At 39.7% G+C, this 21,764-nt stretch overlaps 2 protein-coding genes and 1 pseudogene across 2 annotated transcripts; 2 read left to right on the top strand and 1 right to left on the bottom strand.

Annotated features, from left to right (window-relative positions):
• Positions 1-2,675: 2,675 nt before the first annotated feature.
• On the top strand, positions 2,676-3,641 carry LOC116194800 (vacuolar iron transporter homolog 4-like). The gene has a single exon (XM_031523694.1). It carries the CDS (start codon positions 2,781-2,783, stop codon positions 3,456-3,458), a length of 678 nt encoding a protein of 225 aa, XP_031379554.1. The 5' UTR covers positions 2,676-2,780; the 3' UTR covers positions 3,459-3,641.
• A 134-nt stretch (positions 3,642-3,775) lies between these two features.
• LOC116194801 (spore coat protein SP96-like) lies at positions 3,776-5,906 on the top strand. Its single transcript, XM_031523695.1, has 2 exons — positions 3,776-4,573; positions 5,239-5,906. Exons 1-2 carry the CDS (start codon positions 4,040-4,042, stop codon positions 5,284-5,286), a joined length of 582 nt encoding a protein of 193 aa, XP_031379555.1. The 5' UTR covers positions 3,776-4,039; the 3' UTR covers positions 5,287-5,906.
• Positions 5,907-7,085: 1,179 nt separating this feature from the next.
• Positions 7,086-8,046, bottom strand: LOC116193942 (annotated as a pseudogene).
• Positions 8,047-21,764: the final 13,718 nt, after the last annotated feature.

Below are 21,764 nucleotides of genomic sequence, written 5' to 3'. Positions count from 1 at the left end.
TTAGCAATATGTCACCCGAAGTTTAGACTGCTTTTGATATTTGCAATGTAACATCGACTCTAACTAAGTCATACCTAGACTCCTACTGTTCTCTTTTAATACTCGTTTTGTTTCAACGAGACTACTTCTTGTGCTTCGGTGAGGTCATCCTCAGCATTGTACGGTCTTAATGAGGCTTAGAGTTGAGCTTCCCATGATCAACCCCCACAACATGAAATTAATGAAAGGGTCATCAAAGCTACATTTGGCATTGCAAGATATATATATATATATATATATATATCCTTACCCAAACTCAATATCGTTTAGTTGAGCCTTCCCATCAGCAATCCTCCAAAAATTGTCATGACATTATCATATTGGTTGTTTAAACGGAACGATATATAATTTTGATTTATATATTGAAAAATTAAGGTTTTACATCCTTGCTTTTCACTAAATGTGGGATACCAGCAAACCATTTTTTGGTGAAAATACAAATTTAAATTTTCTCAAATAAAAGTTTATTAGGGAGCAATTGTCTTGTTCTTCATAATTTAAAAGGTTAAGGAGTACTTGTCCCAAAAAAGAAAGTATAGAAGTAATTTTTTTCGATTGTTAAAGAAGTTAATAGGACAGATTTAGGAGTAATTTTTATAAAAAGAAAAAGGAATCTAAAAATTCGGTGCTATCGTATGGATACCACGCGCCCTCTCCATTTAATATTTGCTTCCGGCTGCTGGCATCGTTTGAGCCGAAGTGATCTGACTAAGCAATCAACTTATTTCAATTAAATATTATTATTCTGACCAAAAAAACAATTATCATCCACTGAAAAAAAGGAAAAAGGAAAAAGATCTGGTGGAGACTCCACTAGTGACTAGACTAGCCTGGATTCTCTTTGCTTCTTAAAGTGGGCATTTCCATATAATATCTATCTATATAAAAAAAATATCTTTGTAATATATTCTTTCTAAGGTATTCCCTGATCGAGGACATATAAAACTCGACAAAATTATATGAATGTACACCACCTATGATCATACTCTCTAGCTTAACAAGTCTTAAGACTGTTCACCATGATATAATTCATATCGTTTTATCTTTTCACTACTTATAATAAACAAGTAATCATTTCATAAAAAAAATTCTTGTTTAAAAAATTAAAATTTATGATTTTCCAACTTAATCATTGTCGGGAAATGAAAGGAAACAAGATTGTGGATTAGGTTAAAGTGCGCGATTCCGAGCAGCTTCTGCTTATTGAAGTTGACACCAATATTCTTGGAATACTTCAAGCCCATTTCTCCATGAAATCTCTTTGGTCGAGTTCTTTTTCTTTTTTCCTTTTAAATTTTTAATAAACTTTTTTTTCTTTTAGTTTTTGCTCCATTTTTAATTAATTCTTTGAAATGACACTTCAGCCAGTAATTCGAACAGAATTAATACTCTTCCCAAAGAGCTTTCATCAAAGAGGCCATAAGATGAGATTCGCCAATAGCATATGGAAAGATCACTTTTTACATGGTTTCGTGAAGATACGACGTCTCATGCATGGCTGATGCATAACACCAAAAAACATTACCTGTACAAATACGCATATACACAAAAGCCGACCTTAATTTGTTGTACGTGGCCCGACTTATTTATTCTATGACTAGCTAGTGCATACATAGCATCACGGGTTGTCACGGATTATTCGTTGCTCTAAGGATGCTGCCTCAAGATAGTTGAGATAAGGATAGATTCACCGAGAAAACCCATGGTCTGCACTTAAATCTTCGACTATAGAACATCATAATGCATTTTTAAGAATCCATCCTCACTTCATGCGTTTGCTCATTAAGTTTGTGTGGAAGGATATGACTCAGTATCTGGTAGGAAGCAAAGCTCGCTACCCGCAAAATTACTTGAGAATTAGCTATCACTCACCAAATTGGCATTATAATAGTCATGGAGTTGACATCCATCGGGCAAGACATACATAGTAAATATGACTCTGTGCCCCGACTAGTACAAGTGAATTAACCTTAGACTTGGTTTGAGAGTGTTATTGCTGAAATAAAAATGATGAAATATAAGTGCTGATTTTAGGATAAACAAAAGTATTTTTGAGGTAACAATTTGAAAGTGCAAAAATTAAAATGGATGTTTAAAATAGAAAATAAGCATAAGTAATTTTTGTAAGCACTTATAAACCTGTTAGAAAAAATCACGTTTTCAATCTCAGAAATTAGCCAAACCACGATTATAAAATATTTCACCAAACACTGCTTCTGCTTAAAATTCAATAAATTAAGTATTTATTCAACCGTCACCGTATTTTCAAATGAAGCCTCATACATGATAGAATATTGGACAAAACATACCATGACAGGATTTTTATTTTTTGATAAGTACCACGACAAGAAATTAAATTGATAATATTTGTGTTTTTCCTTTTTGGATTTAGTATTAATTGACAATCTCCAGAATTTCGTAGGACATTTACGTTTGATTGAACCGGTTCTCGACCGGTCGAGCGGTGTGAACGCAAAAGATACCACCGAACGCATTGAGGACCCTTTTTTCTCAAAATGAAGACAGCTACCCAAACTTATCAAATTCCCCCGACAGGGCCCACTCATTTTTTATTTAAAAAGTAATTAATTTCCCTCTATAAATAAGGGCGTGTGGCCTCCACACTCCTCCACACAACCAAATAATCCGGAAATCCCCATTTGCTCCTCTCTCTCTCAGCTGATCCCATCAACTTCTCTCTCTCCTCTTCACATACTTTTCGTTTCAGCTTCCTTCTATCAATGGAATTGGCAACCAACACCAAGTCCATCCACGCCAGAGATGTCGAGGGCGGGACTCACCCGAAATCTGGGGATGGAATCGTTGATGATGTCGTGGAGGTCGACTTCTCGAAGCGGGCCCAATGGCTACGGGCCGCAGTTCTCGGGGCTAATGACGGGCTTTTGTCCATTGCTTCGCTCATGATGGGTGTAGGGGCAGTCCGCAATGACGCCAAGACCATGGTTCTCACGGGGATCGCGGGCCTCTTTGGTGGGGCCTGCAGCATGGCCATCGGCGAGCTGGTCTCGGTTTACTCCCAATACGACATCGAGCTCTCCCAGATGAAGCGGGTCGGGTGGACTGGGACGGCTGGAGCTGAAGAGATGGACGAGATGGAGAGGAAGCTCCCCAGCCCTTGGCAGGCTGCGGGTGCCTCGGCCCTGGCCTTTGCTGCGGGGGCAATTGTGCCCCTCTTGGCAGCTGTCTTCATTAAGGACCACAAGGTGAGGCTCTGGGCGGTGGTGGCAGCGGCTAGCGCAGCCTTGGTGGGGTTTGGGTGGCTGAGCGCAAAGCTGGGGAAGGCACCTGTGGTGAAGTCATCCATTAGGGTTCTGATCGGTGGTTGGGCGGCCATGGCTATAACTTTTGGTTTCACCTTGTTAATTGATAGAATCACCTCTAATGCGCTAAGAAATTAACAAGGCAGCCCATATATATTTCAGTTTATCATATAATATATAATTTTATAATCGATCAGCACTTCATTATAAAGGAATGTGTCCGAAATGCGCAATGCATCAATGTATGATTACATCTAGTTTGGTGTATTTAAAATGACAAGATATATAACTTTAATGTATGCGATGTAAGCTCCCTTAATTTCGGACGGTCTCCAAGATTATATAGTTTGATGTTTCATAACTTTGTGTCTATGTCTTTCTTTAACTTATTTAGGCGTGCGTTGGTCACAAATGTAAGTAGTTTTGGAATCAACATTTCTGCATCCATTTAAGGATTTTTTTATATTATTGTTGAGTTCCATACACCAAAAGAAATTTTATACGTTGTGACAAATTCTATTATTACGAAAGAAATTTTATGACGGTAAAAGTATATTATAATAAAAATGTTAAATTACACTAAATAAAGTCTCATAATGCACATACTTATTATGTACGTAATTACATATATATTTATATGTATATACATATTTTTAATACTGTGTGAGTGTTGAAAACCAAGTATTCCCGACTAACATATATTTATATACATACTTAATATGCATGTATATACATATTTCAATATTGCAGCGTCCTCAGCACCTGCCACAGCCGCCTCCACAGCCCCAGCCACAAAATCCACATCTTTCTCACTCGCTTCTTCTCCTGCCCCCATCTTCTCAACGGTTACCACCACCACGAGTGCATCAACACCAACAGCTGATACCTCTGCTTCAGCCGCGTCTTTTCCATCATTGGTAGCAAGTTCGTCATCGGCAGCTTCAGCTGCTACTACTGGTTCATTTACCGCTTTTGTTGTGGTTTCCACTACTGCTTCTTTGGGGACCACCAGCTCTGTTCCAAGCTTTTCTTTGTCAACTAAGGTTACAACTCCGACTTCGTCACATGCCCCCTTGACCACTCCTGCCCCAGCATTTAGTATAGCCTCTACTACTGCTGCAACAACCACCGTTACCTCTACTAGTACAACTGCTAGAGTGCTCGAGCTCGAGACCCTTCTCATAGCAGCAGAGCACAAGAATATTGACCTTGAAGAGCGGATCAGTTCCCTTGAGAGGCAATTGCAGAAGCAGGTGAGGCAGAGGCCCTTATTTTCTATAGAAATCAATCTCTCTTAGGCTTCCTGAAAATCCTTATTACTGAATCTCATATCGGTTTGAAAGCCATGCTTCAGTTTCTTTGGATTTGAGCTTCAGTAGATTTGTTTAATCCCTTCGTTGATTGAAATTTGAAACAAACTCTGTCATATCTTCGTCTATTGAACTAATAGAAGAACAGAAGTCCGAAGGGACTTTCTTCCTTTCCTTTTTTTTCCAATTAAAATCGATTTGGTTTTTGAGCAAATGGATTTTGTTGTGACAAGATGCCAAATCAATAGATTTGATGAGTCGATTTATTAAGATTAATCATTCGACATGTGGCATCCACTCATTAGGTAAGAATTCACATCTACATTTTTGGATGGAAAACTTAACGGTAGGACTAAAGTGAACAAATTGTGTAAGGTTCAGGATGATATTGAATCAAAATAAAGGTTTAGGGCGGAAATGAAAAGGCAGCTAAAATTTGAGGACTAAAAATGACTTTTTTCCAATTTTTTTCCCTTCGTCGTGGATATATCCTAAAAATTATGATTCTTTATATTGATTTGCGATAAAGTACTTGAAAATTACATATTTATTAAATTTGGTTTAACCGTTAATGCATAAATTTTATTGGTCTTCTTATCCAAACATAGAGAAGCTGTGGTGGAAGGGAGCTTCTCAAAAAGGCTTCGAGAGGCTAGTTACTGGGCCATAAGCGGAGCCTTGACGATGGCTTCCATAATAATTGGTCTCGGGGCCACAATTGTTGATTAGAAGGTGATGGCTGCTGCTAGATTCTTCGGGTTCATCGGAGCTGTGTTGGGCTTTGCCATAGGACAGCTTTTGACGACGTGGTCTGACAAAAAGACCACAGAAGCTCTCCTAAAGCTTGCTATGGCAGGCCAATAAGCTACAGAGGAAACGGTGGAATCAGGGCAAGATCTTTCGGTACAGGTAGCCACAGATATCCCCCACCCTTGGTTGGTTGAGACTCTCAAGGGCGTTTACTTTGCTGCTGGGTCGGTCCCCTCACTGTTGTCAGCGGTTCTCAGTGCGAACTACACCCTGATGATGTGGATGGTGGCAACCACCACCTTCCTCCTTATCGGTATTGTCGGCGAGGTCTTGGAGAAGGCTTTAGTGGTCCGGTCTCCAGTTAGGGTCGTCGCTGCTGGGTGGTAGTCGATCGGCATCAGCTTCGCCTCTAGCCGGATTTACGACCGTCTTGAAATTAGATAAGCTAAGCTGTTATTGATCAAACTCTTTGGGGACCAGATTGTAATAAAGAAAGAATATTGGGGGAAAGAGTGAGAAATAGATAACTAGTGGGAGTACTTTTAATTGTTCTAACTTAGTTAGTTACACTAGTGGAGGTGATTGTGCAATGGTATCATTAGCCCACGCATAAAAGGGCTTCTCATGTAAGAAGCAGATATCCATATATGAGAAAACTCTGAAAATTAACTGTTTTCCTTCGTCTCTCTCTATTTGAGATTTCTTCTCGTTCCCTACCTCTCTGGATCAATCTATGCCCTTTCTAATTCAGGTCATAACAGGTTGCAACACAAAAGGTTGATCTAATAATTAGATGAGGCCGAGACGGACCTTGAGGGAATAGTAGTAAGAATTACACTCAAAATTTCTAGTGGAATAGACTGCATGATCAATATTATGCCTTCATTCTTCACAATTAGCCTCAACTCAACCATGTAGTATTGCTCGCCATTAGCCTCAAGTCAGCCAGGCAATATATTGATATTAGACTAGTGCCCGTCCAGTTTACGCATCCTGTGCGTTGCAGGAGTTCATGGAACCGAGGGGACAAGTTTGACTAAATTTGGATACAACTCGATAGCCAAAAGAAAAGCAAAAACAAGCGACAACATGTCGATCCACAAAATATTGGCCTCATTAGGCTACATCAAGTCCCATTGAGGCCTTCTGGGGGTGGCTATCACCGATACTAACAGTAGCTTGGTGATGACTTCCATCTTTTGATACAAGTCAAACCACAGCAGAACATCATGCCAGGTGAACATTCAGCCGATGGCGTCATACTCGCCAATAAATGAATGCAACATCAGAAAGAAAAAAAGACCCCCCCCCATTCAATTTCAATTCAATTCATGTGTCAAAGAAAAACAAAGATCCTAAATTATATAACAAGTAACTCTTACCGGAAAAAAAGGGAGAAAAACTTCACATGAACATACCAAAAGTTCGGAGATATTATCATTTACTATTGTCAAACTCTTTACGATCAGTTCTCCCTTGCCACCAAAATTGATCCTCTCATGAGTACTCCAGTTCTTCCAGAGCTTCCCCAGTCTACGAGTCTACCTATGCTGGTCTCTGCATGGGCCAGTCCAGCGTGAGGTTGACAGATCTCGATTCGGAGAGAATGGACTGAGCTCCACAAATGTCCCCGTTGAAGCACTGTCTCTCTCCGAGGCTCGAAAAGATACTGACCCCTGCTTTACTGATGCATTGGAGTTTCTCCCTAAACTGATCCTGCTGCTCTCCCCGAGGTTGCTCCGATTAGACGAGAGAGACTAGGTCTCGTTATAATCCCCACTGGCTCTCCTTCGAGATTCCAAGTCTTGAACATTACCCGGAGCAAGGGAATCCGCCACAGGGTAGTACACGAGCATGCAAATACACATAGCCACACAACTCCTAAATGAATATGCTCTGGCTTGGACAGCACAGACACACCGAGCAAGAAAACCCTTAAGGGTAGGAAACTCGAAGCTGAGACTATCAGGACGGCAAACCCTTATTAAGAACCAATTTCAGAATCTGCCTCCCCAACCAAAACAAATAAGCGGTGAGGACGGCAGCAAAAAGACCAAGAAGGATGGTACTCAGCAATGGATAGGTGCAGAGAGCGATATGGTCAGACCTATTCATAGCACTCGTGAAATAGTGCGGCAAGTCTTGCCCAGAACTCTTAGCTTTGCTCCACTGTGGTCCAACTAGAATAATAAAGAGCTGAGGAGCAAATACTGGGAAGCAGAACCGTATTATGTAACATGCTGTTCTGGCATTCCACTTTCGGCTCAAAATTCCCAAGTCCAACTTCTCTAAGGGTGCCCAAAGGAGGAAGACCAGAGTAAGGAATAAGCATGGCTCCGCAAACCCTGGATTTGAGACAATATAGCCCTGCCGATGGTCTCCTGCCATTTGAAATTGAGAGCATTCAAAACTTTCCCCTCACGTCTCAACAGGCTTAAACTAATAATCTCACCCAAACCCCGCCAGATGGCAAACAAGATAAAAGTGATCCGTATGATCCAAGGACCAGTAAAATAGTTAAGCAGGATGTACCCCCGATTATGAATACGAACGCGGAAGTAAAATGAGTGAATAATGCAGAGTAGGCCGACCGGTATCCATAGAGCAACCAGGCAGATGGTGACCACACCACCAGAAACGTCAGTAGCAACTCTCGTCAGGGGCATTAACCGAATCACAGATTCCACACATGCTCTCTGCCAGCACGGATACAGAAAAATCTTCAGGCAGCAACTATTCTTCCCCGTCCTGTGGAGAATTACTTGAGCAGTCTCCAAGTAATCATAATCCAAGTCATATCTGATATGTCAGAACATGGAACTCTTTCAGGGCCCACCAAAATCCAAGTCACGATCCCATGGATATCATCTTATAATCCGTTCCAGCTCTCAACCGGATGGTTGCACAACTGCAAGCAACATTAAAAGCAGCGTCTTCTTTAGCACAAATATCAATATTTACAGCAGAGTCACCGCCAATGCATCGCGATAACTGCTTCTGATACTTCCGGAACTGAAAGTTTTGAAGGCGGGTAAGCATCATGATCAATGCTAGGCTCAGCTAAATGCTCATTCAAATACATGAATATGCAAAAATTCTGATGGCGGAAAATATCCAACAGGTGGAATTATCTTCATAGCCTAGAGCAACTCAATTCATGTGTTACTACAGTTCATATATATTTATGTCTAGCCGTCTTGATTCTCCATATTGCGATAGGTTTTGCGCTTAGTTATGTGTATTCTACATAATATCCTGGTGAAAGGAAAATAATTAACCCACCCAGTCTCACCAAGAGGAACAGCATGAGAGGAAGCCATGGCACGCTTAGTAAAAGGGTTGATGAAAACCCCCCTGCATATTGAAAATGTAAATGCAAGAAAATGTCAGTAAAATTGAAGAAACTGGGATTTTTCTCTGTTTCCTGTTTCTATTTCCTTTTCCTATATTCAACCCTTTTCCATGATAATAGTTGAAACGATTGAAGACATTACCTTCCCCTTCGCAGCTTCTGCTCGGACATAACGCCATAGCCGGAAACCTATTGGAGCCTACCAAAGACAAGTAATATATGCTTAACCACTATTACAGAGTAATGTACCTTCAGAAGAAAAGTTGAAAAAATAAAAAATGTGAAGGCACATATATCGAAGTGCTTTCTAATATCGATCACCATAAAAATAGAGGGCACTCAGCATTCTAGATCATCCTTGATAGACGAAATTATTTTACGGAGTCCTTCGTGAACTCATATATCAATACCAAATACACATGCATTAAAATCTTCCAAGGCAGTTTTTCTACTCCAAGAAATTTATCCGGGTCTCAGCACTAACCAAATGCATTTTTTCTTGAAAAGTCAGATGAACTCCGAGGGGGGACTGCATTCGCTGTTTATCTTTCTTTGCCAAGTCAGTGCAGCTGGCTTCCTGGGGTCAACCTTAATCTAGAGATGAAAATACAAATTTTAATAAGAGGGTCATCCTATCTTATATATTATCATGCCAACATATTCAAAACACAGAAGAGGCATAACTTTAGTCAATATCTCAGGACGCTAAGAGATGTGCAAAGTTAACAACTGATCAGTCAAAGCTATGATGAAGATACAACAGAAAGAGGATACACATCCTAAAATCAAAAAAGAAATCGAGGTTAGCAACGCCTACCTCATCACCGTGTCTATTATCATGTTTTCTTTCCCCATGATTGGCACCGTTCCCAAATATCTTCTCCTCAAACATCTTCCAGAAATCAAAAAGTTGAAAGGCACATAAAATATATATATATATATATATATATATATCCATTTGAAAATTAAGCGCTTTAACTTTTTTCAGATGTCAATCTTCGCCTATTCCTCATAACGACTAGATGTTAAACTTAAACATTAGACGACCACTTCAATCCTAAATGCAATTACACAAAGCTCGAAACTTTCTTTTCAAGATTAGAAATTAAAGGTCGTCAAAGGCTAGCAGTATCCGACTTTGAAAAATTACCTCTAAAACTTGGGAAAACTTTACTTTTAAGTCACCACACGAGCTCTGTCGAACCAGTTACATGTCGCTCGACGATAATATAATTAGACAATAAGTGTGAACTCAAAATATCCCCCGCAACCACCCAGCAAGGTGTCATGGGTTGGCGGGCATGTCATGTTTGACTTCTACGAGGCCATGAGAGATGATGGCGATAGATGCACGCAGGGACGGAGCCAGAAATAATGTTTAGGGGGGCAAATTAAAAGTTTTTGGGCAAAAGTCAAATAATAAAATAATCAGGGGGCATTAATGTTTCTTTAGGGGTAAAAGTTGAAATTTTTATAAATTTGTATGTGAAATCTTCAACAAATGAAAAAGTCAGGGGGCAATTGCCCCCCCTGGAGCCTTAATGGCTCCCCCCTGGATGCACGGACTACTGCATGGGGGTGGGGAGAAAGGATGCTATCGTGGGATTCGGGGAAGATAGTCCAGACCCTGATATTGTTACTCCTTGGAAGAACGAAGTAATGTCGACGAGCGGGAATATTATAATAAAGTTGAGTTTTGTTTGGATTTTAAATGTCAGTACTTAGTTTAACTGCTGTAATTTTAAGCATCCAATGGAATAAGAATAAGTGCTTAGTTTATTAAGTAAAAATTATTTGTTGCCACAAGTGTTGCAAATTTAATGTTTTTAGGTGTTGAAATTTTGTTATTTTTATTCTTTATTTTACCTTGGGATATTTACAGTATGCTCACATCCTTTATATCGAATAACTCAAAATGAACCGGTTGTTCAAATTTTCACGAATATATGAGAATGTTATCCTAAGCATGTCTCTATTCCTTTTTATAGTACTAGCAGGTAAGACAGACACGTACGTTGCACGTGAGAAAATTCTCAAAAAGTTTTAGATCTAGCATTCGTCAACATCACGAATCTCTGTGTGCATTAGTGTATGTGCTGACTGTAAACCTTTTGTCTTCTTTTTAATTAGTTAAATTTGCCTTTACAAGAGCTCGAAGAAGTAAATTTGTCTTCTTTATTATAATCGTTCTTAAAATTTCTAGATATAATATTGTAGTGAGGCGTAAAATTTATTATTAATTCTTTGCATATATTCAAATCAATTCATATCTCCTTCCATTATTATGTCTCATGAAATGAGCAAATTCTCCTTTACTTATGTATTAATTAGCTAGACATTAAGCCCGCGAGTTGCACGAAAATATTATTAGTAAAAGAAAATAATATAATATATGGTTTAACAAAAAAGTATAAATCTATAAGCTATTTCTGTTTTAAAAAATTTTGAGTCTCTTATTCAACTTCTCTACTCAAGTTAATTATTAGAGATACGTTTTTCTTTAGTTTCTTTCCATATACGAATATCACTAACTCATTTAAGATTTTAAAATTGAACCCTTAATTATATTTTGTGAGTGAAGCTGAATAAAGTTGAAGACATATATTTGAATCAAAATTATCATAGTCAATTGTCTTTTTAAATTTAACCAGAATAAAGTTTGAAGCAGAATAAAGTCTTTTATCGCCGTCAATTGTCTTTCTTATTGAATTTTCATAGGCTTATACGGATCTGGGTCCATATCTACTTAAAAGTTCAAACCTATAAGTGGTGGTACCCAAGTCATATATTAACCCATGAATTTTCTTTTTATTTTCCGACGTGGGATTTATCCCATTTTACTCTTCAACATTTCTATTCCAAATAAAAACATTTCAATTCAAAATATAGTAAATCAATTTACTCAGCATTTTTAATAAATTTACTTGGCATGTTATCCCGAGTATTAGTGATGAAATCTTAATCAACATAAGAGCATTTTAAATTCCTTTCCAACAATTTGTATGCTCATGACATCTATGATTTGGTCCGGAATCGAGAAACTCATATTGGAGTCCATCTAGGGCCAGGATGTTTCGAGTGATGGCCTGTGTGAATTGAACCAGTTGAATATGGGTTCGACATAGTCTAATGGCTACCCTGCCTTGATCGTGAGCTCTGATATGGATAATGGTCACGGGCTATATCATATGGGCACGCAGAGTGATATATCATGTGCGCGTGTGCAACTCTTTCCCGAGTGCGAAATTTAAATCATCAGTCTTGCTTATCGCAAGCATATATAGATGAATCTCGTCATTTAGGCCTATTGGTCTCTGAGCGAAAGCGTTTCATTACTATTTTAGCAATTGAATCATCTGAGTTATACGAGGCAAAGACCCGAATATACCGTAAATGTTTTGAGGAAAAAAAATAAAATGAAATTTCAATACCAAAAAACCTTTGATTTTCAACACTTGTTTCAACGAAATAATTTTACTTAACCAAGCATTTATTCTATTAAATATTTAGATGTTGATCAACACCTAAATTAAGCATTGATATTTTAAGTCCAAACGGACACAACCTTACTATTATAAGGTTCTCGTTCCTTGGCATTACTTCTCCCAAGGAATATTAATATTAGGGTCTGGACGGTTTTGCCTGAATCCCAGGATGACATCCTTTGTCGCCTGCCACCTGCAGTAGCCCTGGCACCTGTCCATGAAATCCCTATAGTAGCGGTAGATGTCAAACACCTTATGTCCACCAGCCCATGACATTCCGCAAAAGAACAACGTCGTTCCCCAAAAGTTAGGTTTGAATCTCAACTGGTACTTCTCGTTCAGCCCGATCACATGCAATCCAAGGTCATCATCTCCCGATTTGCAGTGGATTTTGAAGCTCGCACCATTAGGCAATGCGTTAAACATATCGACTGTGACCTTACGAGGTTGAAGAAACCAATTGGGGTGTGCTTCCGCTGCTACAGTTATTGCTTCCTGTGTCTAAGATAGGAGGATTTTGGTTGAAACCTCAACTTAACGTTAGAGGTATATTGTATTGAATTATATAGGGCTTGTACATGATATGTTTAAGGAAAGCAATAAATACAATTAATTACATGATTATAATACGGTATCTATACAAGGAAATCTATGATGTGAAATCATTATTTCCTATATCATTATTTCCTCTATTACTCCCCCACAAGCTTAACGGGGAGTCCTCCATGTGAAGCTTGGACCGACGAATAGAAAAGCGTGCAGAAGATAGTCCCTTGGTAAGGCCGTCAGCAAGCTAATTATCAGAACTGATAAACTAAATATGAAGCTGGCCTTGCAAAAAATGCTCTCGAACAAAGTGATAGTCTATCTCAATATGCTTTGTCCGGGCATGGAAGATAGGATTTGCCGTCAGATAAATGGTAGATATATTATCACACGAAAGGATCGAAGTTTGGTGCTGTGAAAAACCCAACTCCTGAAGCAGCGACTGAAACCAAATTATCTCTGCAGTGGCATTAGCAAGGCTTTTATATTTAGACTATGTGCTGGAGCGAGCCACCGTGCTTGTTTCTTCAAGCTCTAAGAAATCGAATTAGACCCAAGGAAAATAATAAAGCCGCTAATAGACTGCCGATCATCGGGATTCTCGGCCCAGTCAGCATCAGAGTAACCATGAAGTGCTGAAATAGAGCCCGATCGAAAATGAAGCCCATAAGTGATAGTACCTTTGAGGTACCGAAGAATCCTCTTTACTGCAAGCCAATGAGTCACATAGGGCTTATGCATGAATTGACAAACCTAGTTAACAGCATAAGTGATGTCTGGTCTAGTAAGGGACAGGTACTGTAGACTGCCAACTACACTGCGGTAGAGGGAAGGATCTTCAAATGGGTGACCATCGTGAAGAGACAATCGAGAGCTAGTAGCAACCGGTGAACTGATGGGCTTGCAGTCAAGCATGGATATCCGGACAAGGATATCATGAATGTACTTGGACTATGTAAGGTAGAGTCTAGTAGAGTCTGCTAGTTTCACGGGGCGCAACGGAAACGAAAAAGGAACAGAAATTCAAAATTTCCTACCCGTGAAACTAATTCCAAGACCTACTAGAAGAATAAGAGTAAATAAAAGCGTACCTGGAATATTTAAAATTGTCGACCAAGCGTCCCACGCGTGACGCCTCTACCGGTGTCCACACCGACTTTGTCGACGAGTCTTCGAGATCGGCGGTGCTAGCGACCAACACTCGAAAGAAACACCGATGCAACACCCGAAATTTTTAAGACTAATGGACCTAATTTGAGTTGAACAATTCAACCCAAATTATATATATACTTTATATGCATATATATGCACGCACACATATATCAGCACATATAAATATGTGTTGCTTTTATATATAAAAAGTATATGCATATACACACATTATATATATCATATATATCTATTCTATGTACTCTGCCCCCCCTTTTATAAGCACAGGGGAGGAAGCAATTTAAATCCCTGGCCGATGTGGGATAAGGAAAATCAAAGCTCCAAGTGACATGTGTCCAAGTAAATGTCATTAAACCATTGGCCCATGTGTCACCGCATTAATCGTGCATCAATTTAGTCCATTTAATCTAATAAATCGGGTCTAATTAATCGACAAATTTAATCTCATTAAATATCCGATTAATTAGTCACATCCTAAATCATCTAATCTCTATTAGACGATTTTATTTGTTTCAAAATATCTCGTCAATTTAGTCGTAGTGTGTGACCCTGTAGGTTCCCAATTACGTTGATAGTAATATCAAAATCTCTATTTCAATATTACAAACAGTGAGCGACATCTAGCAATGCATCACCGTTACTCAAGTAATCGGAAAGTCAATTTCTCGACGAACCTCGTGACCTATATTACCGTGTAATATAATCCATTGTCCCCTATATCTCTATTGAGCCCAAGGCATGGTCGATGACATCCTTGTATGGCTCAATATTTCTCTTTCTTGGTTTACCGGTTAAGTCTATCAGAACAAATGAGCTCGATATCGTTATATCGACTCATTTGGGTATGCATACACTTTTAGACTTAACCACCAAGTGGCCGTGAGATATCGCTCCCGTTTCGTAGGAGGGACAAATTCTATTTTGATCACTCACATTCCTCTCCATGCTCTGTGGTATACCCAATAACTGTCTTTATAACCATCCTGTTACAGTGGCGTTTGACAGTATCAAAGTATATGACATTACATGTAGGAATCTATGGTGACCTCAAGTCAAAGGACCATTACACTATAGTCGCTTTGAGATATGCTAATGACAGTCACGTAACAACCCATGTAGCAATCTCATGGTGGGTCAGTCCAATACACATTACTCTTAATGTATACATGTGGTGTGATTTGATATCTCCATATCCATGACCTATGAGACTTGGTCATCAATCAACACTCACACTAGTCTAACCGTATTATCGTTGTCCTAATTAACGATAATACTTTGACTATGGACATTTAGGAATAATGTTCATTAATTATAGGATCTCACAATCAAGTCACACTTGATGCCTATTGAACCTACTATTCCAAGGACATTATTGTGTAAAATCATATTTAGCGCAATCTACACAATAACAGATATGCCTCGTAATATAATGAAATAGATATCATATTACAGAACTGATTATAGATTGCCTCTAGGGCATACACCAATTCCCAACAATCTCCCACTTGCACTAGAGCCAATCTGGCATCTGTCTAATGCCAATAGATCTTGTGTGAGCCTCGTGCTTGCGCTGCACAAGAGGCTTCGTAAGTGGATCTGCGAGATTCTCATCTGTTGGTATTCTGCATATCTTCACATCTCATCTGTCGATGATCTCGCGAATGAGATGGAAGCGTCTGAGTATATGTTTGGATCGCTGGTGAGACCTGGGTTCCTTAGCTTGCGCAATGGCTCCATTGTTGTCACAATAGAGATCCACTGGGTCTACGATGCTAGGAACCACAGCAAGTTCTGTCACGAACTTCTTGATCCAAACGGCCTCTTTTGCAGCGTTAGAGGCAGCAATATACTCGGCCTCTGTGGTAGAATCGGCTACTGTCTCCTGTTTGGAACTCTTCCAACTCACAGCACCTCCATTCAGGCAGAACACATACCCTGACTGCGATCTACTGTCGTCCTTATCGGTCTGGAAACTAGCATCGGTGTAACCTCTTACAACGAGCTCTTCTTCGCCTCCATATACAAAAAACATCTCCTTAGTCCTTCGTAAGTACTTAAGGATGTTCTTTACTGCAATCCAGTGTCTTTCACCTGGATCTGATTGGTATCGACTCGTCATACTCAAAGCATACGAGACATCTGATCGAGTGCATAACATAGCATACATGATGGATCCAATAGCTGACGCATATGGAATCCTATTCATGCGGTCCCTCTCCTCTCGAGTAGAAGGACACTGAGCCTTCGAAAGGCTTATGCCATGTAACATAGGCAGCGACCCTTTCTTAGAATCCTGCATGCTAAATCGCCGAAGCACTTTATCTATGTATGCACTCTGACTTAAGCCAAGCAGTCTCCTGGATCTATCTCTATAGATCCTGATACCTAGCACATAGGTAGCTTCGCCTAAGTCCTTCATAGAGAAACACCTTCCCAACCAAGTCTTCACAGACTGTAAGGAAGGAATGTCATTCCCGATCAGAAGTATGTCATCTACATATAACACCAGGAAGATTACTATGCTCCCACTAACCTTCTTGTAAACGCAGGGTTCATCTTCATTCTTGATGAAGCCAAACTCTTTGATTGCATCATCAAAACGAAGATTCCAGCTCCTAGAAGCTTGCTTCAGCCCATAAATAGACCGTTGTAGCTTACAAACTTTTCTGGCACTATGTGGATCGACAAAACCCTCAGGTTGCGTCATATACACATCCTCGAGGAGATTCCCGTTCAGGAAAGCAGTTTTGACATCCATTTGCCAGATCTCATAATCATAATAAGCTGCAATTGCAAGCAAGATCCTTATGGATTTAAGCATAGCCACCGGGGAAAAAGTTTCGTCATAGTCAACACCATGAACTTGTCTGAAACCTTTTGCCACAAGTCGGCCCTTAAAGGTAATCACATTACCGTCCATGTCAGTCTTCTTCTTGAAGACCCACTTACACCGAATGGGTTTTGCCCCTTCAGGTGGATCAACCGAAGTCCATACTTGGTTAGTGTACATGGACTCCATCTCAGATCTCATGGCCACCAGCCATTTCTCAGAGTCAGGGCCTATTACGGCTTCCGCATAGGTTGTAGGCTCATCATTATCTATGAGCAATACGTCATTGTCTTGAGTCACGAGAAATCCATATCTCTCAGGCTCATGACGTATCCTACTAGACCTACGAGGCTCCTGTGTCACCTGTGTAGAAAATTGTGCCACAACAACTTGTGGTACTTGTTCTGCAACATCGCCCGTCGATTGGTCAATGTCATTTTGTGATAGAACTTCCCCAAGTTCTAATTTCCTCCCACTAGTTCCTTTGGAGAGAAACTCTTTCTCAAGGAATACCGCAGTTCGAGCGACAAACACTTTGCCCTCGATGGGATTATAGAAATAGTATCCTCGAGTTTCCTTAGGATACCCCACAAAATAACATTTGTCCGATTTAGGGCCAAACTTATCCGAAGACAATCTCTTCACATAAGCTTCGCAACCCCATATTTTTAGAAAAAACATCTTGGGACGTTTCCCATACCACATCTCATATGGTGTCCTTTCAACTGATTTCGACGGAGCATTGTTTAATATGAGAGCAGCTGTCTGTAGAGCATATCCCCAGAAGGAGTCAGGTAAGTTTGCATGACTCATCAAAGATCGAACCATATCTAATAAAGTTCGATTCCTCCTCTCAGCTACACCATTCCACTGTGGTGTTCCAGGTGGAGTTAGTTGAGATAAAATCTCACACTGTTTAAGATAGTCAGCAAACTCATAGCTCAAATATTCACCTCCTCGATCTGATCGAAGAACTTTAATGCTCTTACCCAACTGATTCTCCACTTCATTCTTAAATTCTTTGAACTTTTCAAAGGATTCAGATTTGTGTTTCATCAAATACACATATCCAAATCTACTGAAATCATCAGTAAATGTAATGAAGTAGAGATACCCACCTCTAGCAAGCTTGTTCACTGGTCCACATACATCAGTATGTATGAGAGCCAGATGATCACTAGCTCGCTCACCTTTTCCAGTAAAAGGGGCCTTAGTCATTTTCCCCATTAAGCAAGGTTCGCATGTCTCGATCGATTCTAAATCAAACGAGTCCAGTAATCCATCTTTATGGAGTCTAGAGATGCGATTCTCGCTAATATGGCCTAAACGACAATGCCAGAGGTAAGTCGGGTTCGAATCATTAGATTTGAGCCGTTTGGTTTCCACATTATAAATATGCGTATCTAGATCAAGAACATACAGACCATTACTTAAATGTGCACTGCCATAATATACATCATTCATGTACATAGAACAACACTTGTTCTTGATAGTGAAACAAAATCCCTTCTTGTCCAAACAAGAAACAGATATTATGTTTCTACTAATAGCAGGTACATAATAACAGTCGTTAAGATCTAATACAAGCCCAGTAGGCAAAACTAGGTGATAAGTCCCTACAGTTAATGTAGCAACTCTTGCTCCATTTCCAACTCGTAGGTCCACTTCGCCCTTTGCCAACGATCTACTGTCCTTTAGGTCCTGCATATTTCCACAAATATGAGCACCACACCCGGTATCTAATACCCAAGATGTAGAAGTAGTAGATACATTGATCTCTATAACATGGATACCTGAAGTGGAAGTCTCACTTCCCTTCTTCTTCTTCAACTCCTCCAGGTATACCTTACAATTCCGCTTCCAATGTCCAGTGTTGCCACAATGGAAGCAGTAATCATTCTTCGCCACCTTGGCTTTAGGCTTCAACGCACCCAAGTCATACTTGGATGCACCTTTAGCCTTCTGGCCTTTACTCTTGCCCTTGCCCTTTCTTTTGGTCCCCTGGACCATTAGAACAGACGTCCCCTTATTGATATCATGCTCAGCTGTTCTCAACATGTTAAGCAGTTCAGGCAATGGTTTATTGTAGTCATTCATATTATAGCTCATGATGAACTGACTATAACTGCTGGGCAGCGACTGTAAGACTAAATCTGTGGCCAACTCTTGACCCAGAGGAAATCCCAGTCTTCCCAGAGTCTCGACATACCCAATCATCTTGAGTACATGAAGACCCACCGGGCTACCCTCAGTCAACCTTGCTTGAAAAAGTGCTTTAGAGATCTCGAATCTCTCATGTCGGGCCTGCTCTTGATAGAGTTGCCTGAGATGCACGATCATATCGTACGCCATCATGTTCTCGTGTTGCTTCTGAAGCTCCGAGTCCATGGTGACTAACATGAGACATCCGACGTTTACGGCATCATCATGATGCTTACTATAAGCATCTTTCTCAGCTTGGGGGGCATCGTCAGGTGGTGGCTCAAGAAGAGGTTGCTCTAAGACATATAGTTTCTTTTCTTGGGTGAGAACAATTCTCAAGTTTCGATACCAACCAAGGAAATTATTCCCTGACAGTTTGTCCTTATCAAGGACAGATCGCAAACAGAAAATACTAGAAGTGCTCCCTGCCATGGTAACTACCACAGAAATATGCAAAATAAGTATTACGACATAACAATATTTAATGAGGACTTTATTAAATATTGCTCCCACTATTTATATCAAATCAATGACCCTCACCATTGATTCAGAGAATATCATTCTCATAGTAGCTCAAGATCCATATCTCACCAAGCTCTGAGTCAGCGAGGGCTGATTCACCCAGAACTGGCTATTTAGGTAGGGAACTCACTTTCCCAATTGCATCACATGCAACTCTTGATTAGTTGGGTGAATAACTCCTTATTCGAATCTATCTTATAGATCGATGCCCAACTACATGCCTCTGAACTCCTAATCCTATTAGGCTTGCTACAGTTAAGTCCGGCCCACTGGTAAACACCACGTCTTACTAGGATAGATGAGGGCATCCTGCGAGAGCAAGGTCTACGCACTCATCGATCTTGGTCTTGACGAGCGTTACACAATGGAAGGATATGGACTTAATATTTTGAGGAATCTTATTAACATTTAATCGATCTCACCATACATTATTATGTAACCATTACATAATAGTCCACACGTATAACTATTATACTTACACAACTAGGACATTGTCCATGTCTAACAGTCATGCACCGCAAATATCAAACATAATCATACCAGTACCAAGCATAAAATCATATTTTATGCTATTATCTACTCAGATTCTAACTAGCTAGGCTTTGATACCAATTGCTAGTTTCACGGGGCGCAACGGAAACGAAAAAGGAACAGAAATTCAAAATTTCCTACCCGTGAAACTAATTCCAAGACCTACTAGAAGAATAAGAGTAAATAAAAGCGTACCTGGAATATTTAAAATTGTCGACCAAGCGTCCCACGCGTGACGCCTCTACCGGTGTCCACACCGACTTTGTCGACGAGTCTTCGAGATCGGCGGTGCTAGCGACCAACACTCGAAAGAAACACCGATGCAACACCCGAAATTTTTAAGACTAATGGACCTAATTTGAGTTGAACAATTCAACCCAAATATATATATACTTTATATGCATATATATGCACGCACACATATATCAGCACATATAAATATGTGTTGCTTTATATATAAAAAGTATATGCATATACACACATTATATATATCATATATATCTATTCTATGTACTCTGCCCCCCCTTTTATAAGCAACAGGGGAGGAAGCAATTTAAATCCCTGGCCGATGTGGGATAAGGAAAATCAAAACTCCAAGTGACATGTGTCCAAGTAAATGTCATTAAACCATTGGCCCATGTGTCACCGCATTAATCGTGCATCAATTTAGTCCATTTAATCTAATAAATCGGGTCTAATTAATCGACAAATTTAATCTCATTAAATATCCGATTAATTAGCCACATCCTAAATCATCTAATCTCTATTAGACGATTTTATTTGTTTCAAAATATCTCGTCAATTTAGTCGTAGTGTGTGACCCTGTAGGTTCCCAATTACGTTGATAGTAATATCAAAATCTCTATTTCAATATTACAAACAGTGAGCGGCATCTAGCAATGCATCACCGTTACTCAAGTAATCGGAAAGTCAATTTCTCGACGAACCTCGTGACCTATATTACCGTGTAATATAATCCATTGTCCCCTATATCTCTATTGAGCCCAAGGCATGGTCAATGACATCCTTGTATGGCTCAATATTTCTCTTTCTTGTTTACCGGTTAAGTCTATCAGAACAAATGAGCTCGATATCGTTATATCGACTCATTTGGGTATGCATACACTTTTAGACTTAACCACCAAGTGGCCGTGAGATATCGCTCCCGTTTCGTAGGAGGGACAAATTCTATTTTGATCACTCACATTCCTCTCCATGCTCTGTGGTATACCCAATAACTGTCTTTATAACCATCCTGTTACAGTGGCGTTTGACAGTATCAAAGTATATGACATTACATGTAGGAATCTATGGTGACCTCAAGTCAAAGGACCATTACACTATAGTCACTTTGAGATATGCTAATGACAGTCACGTAACAACCCATGTAGCAATCTCATGGTGGGTCAGTCCAATACACATTACTCTTAATGTATACATGTGGTGTGATTTGATATCTCCATATCCATGACCTATGAGACTTGGTCATCAATCAACACTCACACTAGTCTAACCGTATTATCGTTGTCCTAATTAACGATAATACTTTGACTATGGACATTTAGGAATAATGTTCATTAATTATAGGATCTCACAATCAAGTCACACTTGATGCCTATTGAACCTACTATTCCAAGGACATTATTGTGTAAAATCATATTTAGCGCAATCTACACAATAACAGATATGCCTCGTAATATAATGAAATAGATATCATATTACAGAATTGATTATAGATTGCCTCTA

Source organism: Punica granatum, chromosome 2 (assembly GCF_007655135.1).
Source record: "Punica granatum isolate Tunisia-2019 chromosome 2, ASM765513v2, whole genome shotgun sequence".
NCBI lineage: Eukaryota > Viridiplantae > Streptophyta > Magnoliopsida > Myrtales > Lythraceae > Punica > Punica granatum.
Note: the sequence above shows the minus strand (reverse complement) of the source record. Positions and strands in the feature narration are given on the sequence as shown.